Source organism: Peromyscus californicus, unplaced genomic scaffold, assembly GCF_007827085.1.
Source record: "Peromyscus californicus insignis strain IS unplaced genomic scaffold, ASM782708v3 Scaffold_7__1_contigs__length_154581171, whole genome shotgun sequence".
Classification (NCBI taxonomy): Eukaryota; Metazoa; Chordata; class Mammalia; order Rodentia; family Cricetidae; genus Peromyscus; species Peromyscus californicus.
In genome coordinates, this window is record NW_026294595.1 from 137558639 (window position 1) to 137570900 (window position 12262).

The 12262-nt window shown below is 51.7% G+C and overlaps 1 protein-coding gene across 10 annotated transcripts in view; it reads left to right on the forward strand.

Moving 5' to 3' along the window:
* Nucleotides 1–12262, forward strand: part of L3mbtl1 (L3MBTL histone methyl-lysine binding protein 1) — a 43880-nt gene that overhangs the window by 25873 nt on the left and 5745 nt on the right. For 9 of the 10 annotated variants that reach the window (XM_052726386.1, XM_052726383.1, XM_052726382.1 and 6 more), the window contains 13 exons: nucleotides 402–506; nucleotides 1247–1382; nucleotides 1704–1795; nucleotides 3872–4023; nucleotides 4433–4509; nucleotides 5202–5287; nucleotides 5454–5564; nucleotides 5970–6084; nucleotides 6444–6543; nucleotides 6718–6915; nucleotides 7023–7072; nucleotides 10295–10452; nucleotides 10890–10952. In XM_052726386.1, the coding sequence (XP_052582346.1) occupies nucleotides 402–506; nucleotides 1247–1382; nucleotides 1704–1795; nucleotides 3872–4023; nucleotides 4433–4509; nucleotides 5202–5287; nucleotides 5454–5564; nucleotides 5970–6084; nucleotides 6444–6543; nucleotides 6718–6915; nucleotides 7023–7072; nucleotides 10295–10452; nucleotides 10890–10952 (1443 nt within the window). The remainder of the gene's footprint in view (nucleotides 1–401; nucleotides 507–1246; nucleotides 1383–1703; nucleotides 1796–3871; nucleotides 4024–4432; nucleotides 4510–5201; nucleotides 5288–5453; nucleotides 5565–5969; nucleotides 6085–6443; nucleotides 6544–6717; nucleotides 6916–7022; nucleotides 7073–10294; nucleotides 10453–10889; nucleotides 10953–12262) is intronic. The other variant, XM_052726387.1, reaches the window with a different exon arrangement.

Consider the following 12262-nt stretch of genomic DNA (forward strand, 5'->3'; position numbering starts at 1 on the left):
TTCTGGACAATCCTTGACATACTAGCAGAATGAAGATGTCCAGAGTTGAAAAGGGCATCCTGTAAGGGACTTCCTGGGTGTGAAGAAATAAGGAGGTGCCCTTCAGACTCACCCCTCACCTGCTGACTTGTGGATTCTGGTACATTTTCCCCGGTTCAGCATTGACCTCACCGTGAGGTAGATGAGAGAGCCCTTGACTCTAGCCCTGACCCAGCCCTTCAGAATAGTCCTGCAGCTCTCTTGCCCTCTGGGAACCTCTTGCAGAACAGAACCCTAATAAGTCACCCCTATGAGACCAGCAGGCACATGGGGCCTCTAAAGGCAGCTCCTTCACCCCAAGCCCACTAGGCAAGGATAAGGCTGCATGGAAGCTGGGTCCTCTCCACTCTGTGCATTGACAGTCCCAGGCAGTCACCCATCACAAGAATGGCTTCAAACTGAGCATGAAGCTGGAAGGCATTGACCCTCAACACCCATCCATGTACTTCATCCTCACTGTGGCTGAGGTGAGCTGGAAATACCCTCCAATGTCTTAGTGTAGAGTGACAGAGCCAGTGGGGGTGGGGGTGGGGGTGGGAGGGAGGCACTGCTTTGCCTCAGGAAGCCCAGACTACAAGAGGATTCATTGGAATATAGGGAAAGCTAAAAGCAAAATCTGGAAAGCAGATGAGGAGCAGTGGGACCCTGGTATTACTGAATAGTATAAATTGCCTATGCTGGGGCTGGGGGTAGGTATGAACGGTTCAAAAGGTGGGGATGCTGTCTCCAATCAGACAGGGCCCTTGTCCTCTGGGAAGGGAATCTGTGAGGTAAGCACAGCAGTGATGGGCCATGGGCTTGCAGATCAAGGAATATCCCATTTGGCCTGAGGGGGTAGGAAAAGTGTAGGCAGGTCTACCTGCCATGTCCTGCGTTTGAGCAGGAAAGTCCAAGCAGATGCAGCAAAATGGGTCCTGGGGCATGAGATAGAGTGTGACCATATCAGGGTGTACTGAGAATGGATAGTGAGAGCAGGTGGCTGGAGGAAAGACCCCAGGGGCACAGGACAACCTATAGTACTTTCCACATCATTTCCGGGGCTCAGGAGGGCAGCAGGCTGCCATAGTCTACCCACCTTACACTCAGCACTCAGGGCACCTGCTAGCGTTGGATCCTGAGATTGCGGGCTGGACCAGGAGAAGGGAAGGAGTGGGAAGAAGGTGGCATCTGATGGCACTGACGTGCCTCTGATTGTTTTCATGGCCAGGTGTGTGGCTTCCGGCTGCGCCTGCACTTTGATGGGTATTCTGAGTGCCACGACTTCTGGGTCAATGCCAACTCCCCTGACATTCATCCTGCTGGCTGGTCTGAGAAGACTGGACACAAGCTGCAGCCTCCCAAAGGTAAGACCTCCCTGGGTTGGTCCATGGAAGGCAGTGAGTCCCCGGACCCGTTCCTTACTCCCTTCAGGTCACCCTGCATCCCACATGTTTTGTTTTTTTATTAAAAACAAAACAAAACAAAAGTTTGGTCAGTTTCTGTCCCATTCTGATACAGCTCCACTCTGAGGCTTCTAAACCCTTTGAGTATTCACCAGGTCCTGTCTTCCTTCAGCAGAAGGGCCCCGAGGGTTTAGGGTCCTGCCTGTTTCTGCTTCATTACTGGGGCCCTCACCTTGGCCCAGCCTCTGCACAGCGCTCTGTTCATTCCCCCGAGGGGCCCAGGTTACAAGGCAGAAGAGTTCAGCTGGAGCCAGTACCTGCGCAGCACGAGAGCTCAGGCAGCCCCCAAGCATCTGTTTGCAAGCCAAGGCCACGTGAGTATCCAAGTAAAAGTGAACATCACCCTCAGGCCAAAGTCACTGCAGCCCGCCCAGGGGATCTGACGAGGCACAATGGAGCGACTGCTCAGCTCTATCTGGTCTCTTCTGGCTCCAGAGGCATGTCTGGGGAAAGGCCAAAGCCCAAATGGGGGATGCTGGTTATACATTCCTGTTTCCTCCTTCCATCTTCCCTCCATCCATTTTCTTTTAAATTACTTTTTTTTTTAATTTATTTTGTGTGTGTGATGCACATGCCACATAGCACTCCTGGAGTAGGTCAGAGGACAACTTGGAGTGGGTTTTCCACTTCCACCGTGTGGATCCAGGGATTCAAACTCAGATAGTTTGGCTTGATGGCAGGTGCCTCCACCCCCTGAACCATCTCAGCAGTCCTCATTCATTTTGTTGCTATAACAAAGTATCTAAACCTGACTAATACAGAAAGAAAAGAGCTTATTTTACCCTGCAGCTTTAGAAGCAGGAAGTCCATGATTAGGCAACCCTTTCTGTCGAAGCTCTGAGGAGACTTCCTGGCAGATGACCCCACACTGGTGAAGGCCTGTATGGAAGAGATCACAGGAAGTCAGAGGGATTTAAGCACAAGCGTGCTTGCTTTTTTTCTTTTTCCTCTTTGCTTTTTTTTTGAGACAGGGTCTCTCTGGATAGCCCTTGACTGTCCTGGAACTCACTCTGTAGACCAGGCTGGCCTTGAACTCAGAGATCCTCCTGCCTCTAAAGGTGTGCACCACCTCTGCCTAGCTCAAGCTTTATTTCTTTTTACGATTTATTTTATGAGTGTGTGTGTGTGTGTGTGTGTGTGTGTGTGTGTGTGTGTGTGTGTGCACATGTGCACATGCCAGTGCCTATGTGCTGCAGAGCCCAGAAGAGGGCATCAGAACCTGGAGCCGAAGTTAGAACATTTGCAGGTCATGGGTGCTGGGATCTGAACTCCAGTCCTTACAGTCGAGCAGCAAGCACTCTTAATCACTGAGCCATCTCTCCAGCCTGCTTCCTCTTCTTTAAATAAGGATTCAGTCTCTTATTCCAGCACAGGACCCTTCGGGGGACACACAAACCCTAGCATTCTCTGCTGCTGCAGAATTCTCCGCCATCTGGGCCCCAGAGGCTCTAGCTGACTGGGGCAGCCTGGACATTAACCTGTCACGTCTCACATGTTCTTGTTTTGGTTTACTCTGCGGCTCATTGGTCTAAGGTCAATGCCTATTCTGGCAGCCTTTCCCTTTTTGTCTGCTAACAGTCCCCCGAGCTCACCTCCTGTTTTTAATCTGTTCAGAGGCAGGTGGCAGCTTGAAGAGTTAAGTATCCCATAATCCCAAGCAAAGGGTCTGAGAGATACGGAGCTCCCATTGAAAATACTTCCACACTGGGAGCTGGATGTGCAGCTTAGTAATAGAGTGTCCCTCACCCCCCGATCATATTCAAGGGCCAGGGACTCCGTTATGCTGTTCACAGGAATAGTTACTCTCCCATTCCTGTCTGGCTCCAGAGACTATATTTGGGGTTAACAGGTGATTAATAGGGGCCCACCTCCTAGTGACAGGAAATGCAGATTTTTTTAAGTCAACTATTTGACTTCTGGCCCTGCCATTAACTGGCACTGTGTTCTGGGTCACGGATGTCACTTCTGAGAGGAGAATAACTATCTTAGGCATGTAGAGATGAGGAGGTGCTGTCTTCTGAAGCGTCTGCCTGCTGTGGTGACTACCCAGCCAGTACTAGTCCCTCCCACTCTGTACCCCCCTTCAGGGGTGGAACATCACTTCGTTCCCTACCACCCCACTACTGCCCCAGCTGCCTCAGGCAAGGCTGGCAAGGCTTGTCCGGGTAGGGAAGACTTGTCCTCAGTAAATACATAGCACTTGGAGGACAGAAGTCCCTGAGGGGCCCAGTCAACCCTCATTCCCAGCCTGTTTCTCCCTTATGCCCATTTCCCACTCCCAGGCCATCCATGTATGCCCACACCCCCACCGGCTCCTGCATTTGCCAGTGGCTCTGGGCTAGCTCCAGCCACCCTGGCCTTGCCTGTGACAGCCCTCTTCTTACTCCTAGAGCTCTCCACCCGTGGGCTTCCAGGTGGGCATGAAGCTGGAGGCTGTGGACCGCATGAACCCATCCCTCGTCTGTGTGGCCAGTGTGACTGATGTGGTGGACGGCCGTTTCCTGGTGCACTTTGACGACTGGGATGACACTTATGACTACTGGTACTGGGACCTGCAGGGGAAGAGGCACCAGGAGCAGGAAGCATCCCCGCTAGGACCTCAGACACCATGTGGCCCCACCCAGTTCTTCAGCTATTAGTCCAGATTTGGGGTGGGCGGGTAGTGAGCTGCCCTGTGGATCTGAGCTGAGTACCAGGTTGCATAACTCAGTTTTTCCTATTTCATCAGGAAATACCCGGTTAAGATATGCACCCACACGCCCCATAGATCTTCATTAGCTATTATGATGTGATAGAGTTTGCAGTTAATGTGGCAGTTTTCTGACCCAATGTTAGTCACTCATCTCCCTCTCACCAAGAAGACTGAGGAAGTCCCTGGTGCCATGCTGTGGGGACAGCAGACTCAGTCCTCCCCACTTCTCCTGGGACAATGACACACTCTTGGGTTTCAGGTGTGATCCCAGCAGCCCCTACATCCACCCGGTAGGCTGGTGCCAGAAGCAAGGAAAGCCCCTGACCCCTCCACAAGGTGAGGCTGCTGCCTGAGCATGCACCTTTCCCAGGCCTGTCTCTCACACCCTCCTGGTCTCTTAGCGTGTTAGACATGTTCCCTGTACCTCATTAGCAGGCCCTCTGGGATCAGAGCAGGGAACAGTTAGGAGCCTTGACACTTTGAGGTTTAGGAAAAGAAAGTTAGATAGCTACCTCAAGCATGCAGGGGTCTCAAGCAAAGGACATATATCCTTCCTCTTGGGACTACCACTGGCCCAAATGTAGCAGAGGTTTGGATAAGACTAAGTAAGGGCAATCGGGTCATATGTGATGGGAGCTAGGATTCCAACAGTCCTGAGCTCTTGAGGTCTTATGTGCTTGGTTCTCACCAGGATGGACCTATCTGCCCCAGGATATAATGCAAGCGTCTAATTGTGGTCACATGGGGGAAGTTTCTTCTCCAAGAGTCTCTGCCCCCTCTGTGTTCTTTTGTTTGTTTTGTTGCTGTTGTTTTCCGAGACAGGGTCTTTCTGTGTAGCTCTGGCTGTCTTGAAACTGGCTTTGTAGACCAGGCTGGCCTCAAACTCACAGAGATCCTCCTGCCACTGCCTCCCAAGTGCTAGAATTAAAGGTGGGCACTACCACTCCATATTCTTGATCCCAACTGGAGACAGAGAGTTCCCTCAGCCACCTGGCTGGCTCAGATATTGCTCTCACTCTCTTTTCCAGACTATCCAGACCCTGATAGCTTCTGCTGGGAGAAATATCTAGAAGAAACTGGGACCTCAGCTGTGCCTACTTGGGCCTTCAAAGTGGTAAGTTGTCTCTTGCCTTCTCCAGAGCTGAGCTTAGGAAGATGTGATCCTGTCAGTAAGCCAGAGGAGGGCCTTGGCCAAGACATAGTCTCCCTTGCGGCTCTCTTCTTGGAGCCTCAGCTCTTCAGAACTGGGCCTTATCCTGAAAGCATCTATCTCCCCACAGAGACCCCCTCACAGCTTCTTGGTCAACATGAAGCTGGAGGCTGTAGACCGCAGGAACCCAGCACTGATTCGGGTAGCCAGCGTGGAAGATGTGGAGGACCATCGGATAAAGGTGGCTCTGGGACTCTAGGCCTGGGGGAGTGGACAGGTCAGTGGGACAGGAATTCTGTAGAATGCTTAGAGGTCAAAGGCATGGCATGAAATAGGAAGCTGAAGACCCCAGATCTCATTTTTTCCTTATCTGTGATTCACTGTTGTGGGCTTAGAAGGGTCCCTTTTCCTCTACAAGCCTTAATCTTAGCACCTGTAAAATGGGTCTAATTATCCTTGTCCTACGCAAGGACTTAATGGAGATGATAACACGTGGCTAAGAGCAGTTACTGTGTAGATGGCCCCTGTATTAGTCTTCTCCAAGACCTTGGCCTAGGCATAGAGGGCACCTCGGAGCCCAGAGGACCTCCTGACTGAGCTGGGCTCCAAGAACAACACTTGACCCCCAAGGGCCTTTCTTTCCCAGCTCCACTTTGAAGGCTGGAGTCACAGCTATGACTTCTGGATTGATGCTGACCACCCGGACATCCACCCCGCCGGCTGGTGCTCCAAAACAGGACATCCCCTGGAGCCTCCTCTCCGTGTGTACTCTCAGGACACTGCTCTTTCCTTTTCGACTAATCTCTGACAACCCTCCCAGGGCTCCAGTGCCCACAGTGAGCCTGGGATGCCTATCCCCCTGCTCCGCCCCCAGGACTTCCTGCTACACTAAACCAAGGCATGCCCACAGGTCCCAGTAAAGTATACAAAAGCCAAACCTTCCTTCCCCCTTGATAGCTGATACCCAATGGCAGGACTGGGCACAGCTTGGCTTAGGGCCTGGTCTCCAAGGAACTAGTCCCAAGCGCTGACCCCCCCCTCCCCCCCTGGAAACTGTCCCTTCTCTGTCCTGTTCCCCTATCTCCAAGACTCCATGCTGACTTCTCTTTCGCCCCTGTAGGACCCAGAGAATCCAGCTCTGTCTCACCTGGGGGCTGCCCCCCTCTCAGCCACAGGAGCCCGCCCCACACAAAGCCCTCCAAATACAGCTTTCATCAGCGGTAAGTAAAGTAACAGCTGAGGCCCAGAGTTAAGCAGGTGTGGTTCAGGCAGAGTCTTTTACAGCTGTTGAGTGAGACCCATCAGCATTCCCCAGGACCTAAACAGGGCCTAGGTCAGGGAGGGCTCTGTAGAGACAAGCAGGTCCACCCAACCGAAAGCCTTCATCTCCCCAGGAAGTGCCCCACTCCTGGCTGTGACGGCTCCGGCCATGTCACAGGCAAGTTCACAGCTCACCATTGCCTCTCTGGCTGCCCGCTGGCCGAGAGGAACCAGAGCCGGCTGAAAGCAGAGCTGTCCGACTCGGAGACCGCAGCCAGGAAGAAGAACCTGCCTAATTTGTCCCCAAGGAAGAAGCCCCGCCATCAAGGCCGGTGCGGAGGCCAGGGAGTCAGGTCCTGGGCTTCACGGGTGTGGGGCCTCGTGTCCTCTTGGGCCAGCCACTGATCCTCTGCTGCGGCCCTGGTCCCTCTCTCTCCAGGATTGGACGCCCTCCAAAGTATCACAAGAGTCCACAAGAAGATTTCCAAGGTGAGTGCAGGTCCCCTTGCACGGTCCTCAAGTGGGCACACTGAGTGCCCTGTGATGGATGGGATCAGACACCAGGGCACCAGGGCGAGAGCAGTCAGAAAGGAAGCTGCTGCTTGAGAACCTTTGGTAGGACGAGCACAGGATGAGGCCTTGAGTGGCCGTGGCTTCTGGGCTTCTGGTCCTAAGAGCTTGCTAGGAGTCTGTGGAAAAGAGGGGCGGGGGCTAGATTTCCACAAGGTGGAGCAATGGCCCTGCTCTGTTCTTCTGTGATTCTAGACTTCCTCAGGAGACCATGGCTGTCAGTTGTGTGTCCTTGAGCAAGTCACTTTCCTCACTTGAAAACATGGATAAAATCCACCTTTTGAGAGTCAATGGCTGAAGTGATGATGGTAGCCAGGCACTGTGGCGAGCGCTTGACAATTGCCCTCTCTAGCTCACCAGCCTCCTGCACTGTATCTAACTAAGGAGGAATGGGAGGTTCAGAGGCGAAATCATTTGCTCAGGGTCATTCACCTTGTGAGCGGTTGAGCTGGAATTCAAACTTGGACCTGATTTCTGCCACAAGGCTGTTGTTCCAATTTCTAAAGGTCTTATAATAAAAAACTCAGAGCCAGATATTGGTAAATGCTGAAAGATCAGAGAGACAAAGCAAGCCACCGCCACATCTCACCTCGCCAACTCCTCAGTCTGAAAAGGCCTCGGCCAATAGTCCTCTAGCCGCATGAGCTTCCTCTGCGAAAAGGCTTCAGCCAAAAAAGCTTCTAACTGAAAGAGACACTTCTGCTGAAAAGCCTTTAGTTCCTGTCTCCTCATGCCTCATATACCTTTCTCTGTCCAGCCATCACTTCCTGGGATTAAAGGCATGTGTGCTTCCCAGTACTGGTATTAAAGGTGTGTGCCACCACTGCCTGGCTCTGTTTTCTCTCCTAGACTGAGTCAATCTCGTATAGTCCAGGGTGGCTTTGAACTCACAGAGATCCAAGTGGATCTCTGCCTCCCGAGTGCTAGGATTAAAGGTGTGTGCCACCACTGCCTGGCCTCTATGTTTAATCTAGTGGCTTGTTCTGTCCTCTGATCTTCAGGCAAATTTATTTGGGTACACAGAATGTCACCACACGTGGCTTTAGGCTTAAAGCACTACACCCTAATGCCATGTCCATACCCATTTCCTTGGATTCATTTGCATGGATTTCCATAACAAAATGCCACAGACTGGGTGGCCTGAAGAGCAGGCATTCATTTCTCACAGTTCTGGAGGTGCAGGCAAGGTGTCTGGATTGGTATCTTCTCGGGCCTTTCTCCCTGGCTCACAGACCACTGTTTGCTTGCACCCTTGCTGGTCTGTCTTGTGTGAGCATCCCTGGTGTCTTACACCAGATTCCCTGAGCCTGGTGTCCTCAGTCAGATGCTGATAATAACAAGAGCTCACTGCATGGTGTGTCTGGGTAAAGTGTTCAGCACAAGTGCACACCAGTTGGAAGCTCATGCCTGGAAGACTCTCTCTGGCTTCTCTCATTACTGTTTCCTCCTGATGGAAACAGAAGGCAGTTCTTGTAGCCTCAGTCCTGAATGGCAAGCATCTTGGCTGACATCTGGGTCCTCCTAGGAGGCTATCTCAGGGACAGGCTGTTGCAGGCCCCTCTTCTGTCTACCATGGTGCATTGGTCAGCTCCTCTATCCACCAGAGGGCACCTTCTGACCAAATGTTGGAGAGAGAGAGAGAGAGAGAGAGAGAGAGAGAGAGAGAGAGAGAGAGAGAGAGAGAGAGAGGTGCCGTGGTGTACACGTGGAGGTCAGAGGACAACTTTGTAGGGTCAGTTCTCTCTTCCTACCTTTATATGGATTTGGGAATGTAATTCAAGTTCTCAGGCTTGCACGGCCAATACCTTAAGTACCTTTACCTACTAAGCCATCTCTCCAGCCTAGAAGTCAGTCTTCCCAGGGGTTGCAGCTATGTCCCAAAGAAGAGGAAAAGGGCTCAGGCCTCATCCAGGCCCCCTGAGGCACCTCAGGGACAGCTCAGGCCTCTCATCTCCATAGAGGGCTCTCTGCTGTACCAGCAAGATTTTACCCAAGAAGGGACACTGGCTCTGGCTGACCCTTCTAGAGGAGACTCCTCACACATCTGTGGCAGATCTCAGTGTAGGTCTAGATGTGCATGTGACCGTTCCATCAGGGAACACCACCCGGCCCTTGGCTTTGCTCATTGCCCAGATCCCACAAGGGTCACCTCTTTGGAAGAACCTTCTAACTGTGTGGATAGATGGTTAAATAAAATGTTGTGACTATGCACAAGAGTCTGGCTCTGCTCTGAGGAGTAAGATAGGACCTGGGGTATCAAAAATGGGTTTGCAAGGATGAGAACCTAAAGTATGGCCAGGTAGGGGAGGCACAGCCACTGGGTTACAGCCGGAGCTGGTCAGCAGTCAAAAGGAACAGCCCCTAGGTGATGCTTAGGTGAACAATGCACAGGCATGAGGTGAGATGCAGAGGCTGCAGCGGAGTGATGGTGGGACTGTAGTAGAATCCCAGAGGCCCGGGGTGGAGATACGAGGAGCTGAAGAAGCCACGAAGCTGAGGCTTAGGGAGTGAGATGGGGCAGGATGGTCCGTAGCAAGCCGGGGCTGCCACAGAGAGGATGGCACTGGAAGTGCTGCATTCTGCATCCAGAAAGTGCTGAAAAAGAGCGATTAGCCTGAACTATGGACCGAGGCAGAGTAGGCCCCCAGGAGAGTGGCCAAGCTGCCTGAGGCCCCCGGGCCCACTGCAGAAGATGGGGCCAGGTTGTCAGCAGCTGAATTGAGTAAAGTCCAAGGGATGAATGCCAGGCCTGCTAAAGAGGAAGCCAAGCAGAGTGGCGTCAGTCACCTGACCCATGGAACCAGGAATTCCTGAGCAGATCAGAAAGCAAAGTGATAGGCAGCCCATGGCTGGAGATCTGATAAGAACTCATTTTCTGGGCCCAGAAACACCCTAGTTGAAGAGAGTTGGTCAGAGTCCAAAAGAACTTCATGTGGGACACAGAACTCATCATCAATGTCAGGGATGAACTTTTTTTAACTTTAGGGCCTGTTTCATGCCAGCAGCTCCAAGAGAGCATGAGGCCCAGAGTGCTGGGGGTGGCTCCAGACAATGCTGGAGTCTGTGAGCAAGCAACCCGTTAGACCAGCAGCATGCCAGGTCACCCGAGTGACCCCATCATGTTCTGCTTCTGCTTTCTAGCCCTTCCTCCCAGTGTAGTGCACCAGTCCCTCTTCATGTCCACCTTGTCAACCCAACCTGACCGCTCATTCTCCATGTGCTGGGAGCAGCATTGCAAGCTCTTGCCAGGAGTGGCGGGCATCTCGGCCTCCACGGTCTCCAAGTGGACCATTGAAGAGGTACGGAGTTCTTCCTTAGCCTCCTCCCCTTCTTCTTCCTGCCCTCAGACTCCCTCTAAACCACACCCGCACAGGGGGCTAAGGCCAGGGCCACCTCAGATGGAGCCTCATACCACTCCTAACAGCCTCCAACCTTGTGTTCATCCCTCCTATCCACCGTCCCTGTAGCTGCACAGCTAGGCTGACCAAAGCAGGCCTCTTGTGGTGGATAGAGAGGGTGTGTCCTGTAAGTCAAGCTGGGAATCTAGCAGGACAGGCGTGCTTTAAGGAACAGGGGACCGTCCCTCGGGTACCACCATACAAAGACATGAGGATTTCCTAAGGCTGATAAGAGAGAAACTCCTGGCACGGTCCATGTAGTACCGAGACCATGTATGTAGACTCACCCTTCCCCTAGATCCCGTCCCCTGATCAACATATCTCCTTTGATTCCCAAGGTCTTTGGCTTCGTTCAGACCTTGACGGGCTCCGAGGACCAAGCTCGCCTCTTCAAAGATGAGGTAAGGTACAAGGGCAGAGCGACAGAGACAAAGTCACTGCCATTGAGATGACAGGAAGCCATTACCCCCACCAGCATTACCTGAGCCCAAGAGGGACCTCTGATGCCTTCTAAGGCAAGACCAATCATAGTCACCCATGTCCATGGGAGAAATCTTGTAGGGACTGTGGCCTGGCTTGGGGATACTATGTTCAGATCCCCTTTGGGAAGGAAAATGTATCCTGAAGAAGGAATCCGTTTGCTCTTGTGCTCTCTGCCCAGGGCTGTTTGAGTTGAAGCATTTCACAGTACTGGGGAGCGGACACAGCTTCAGCCAGGCTGAGCAGGTATTCCACTACTGAGCTACATCCCTGCATACCACTGAGCCCAAAGCAGATAGTGGGGGCATAGGTGTAGGTATTTGCTGCAGAGATCCTAACACACTGAAGTCAACACCCAAGCGCTTAGGAAAGACATGAAGCTGTGAGTTATAGGAAGAGGAATCTTGTATAATATTAGAGGGACCAGCCTTAATATTAATACTTCCCAGGGGCTCGGGAGAGAAACTACGAACAGCGAGGACTATTTTTGGGAAATAAAATCTCAGCACACCGAGCTCTATAGTCCACTTGCTTTAATTCCTCTGGCATAACATCCTATTTACACAGCTTCAGTTCTGTTCTCGTGCCTAGCTCCTTTCTTGCCTGATTTCTCTATGTATTTATTTACTGCTCCCTCTAAGTTCTATCTTAATTCTCTCGTCCTAACGCTGCCTCATCTAAGTCCTTCTCATCTTGTTCTTACCCAGCTAGTACTTCCCCATCTGACTCTTCCTCATCTTCCATCTCGTCCACATGTACTCTCTGGTCAAAATCCTCCTTATCCCTCTCCTTTCTCCATCTCTCTGTCCTCCCCAAGTCTCTCAGGAGTCCAGTTATAAACCCAAGCAATAGCAATCCCCTGGTCGAGCAAGGTCACCAGGCTTGAGTTCTCTGGGGTCAATAAAGGTAGATAAGAATTTTCCTCAGGCAGTGACTACCAGGCTTCCAGGGTCAAACGGAGGGGTGATAAGAATCACATAGAGGGGCAGTAATTGTTAATTATCATTTGCAACCCCAAAGGGAAGTGACTAATGAATTAACTAAAGGCTAAATTCAGGTAATATCTAAGAAGAGGGATCTTATATGCTCAACTATAATCTTAAATGTGATTGGTAGAAAATGTTAAGAATCTGTAAGTTGCTAGGTCAATGGGAGAAAATAAAACGGCCTTCTTTTTACCTGTGGCTCCTATCTGTCCAAGCTATCTGCCATTTTTTCTGCAGGGTGGAAG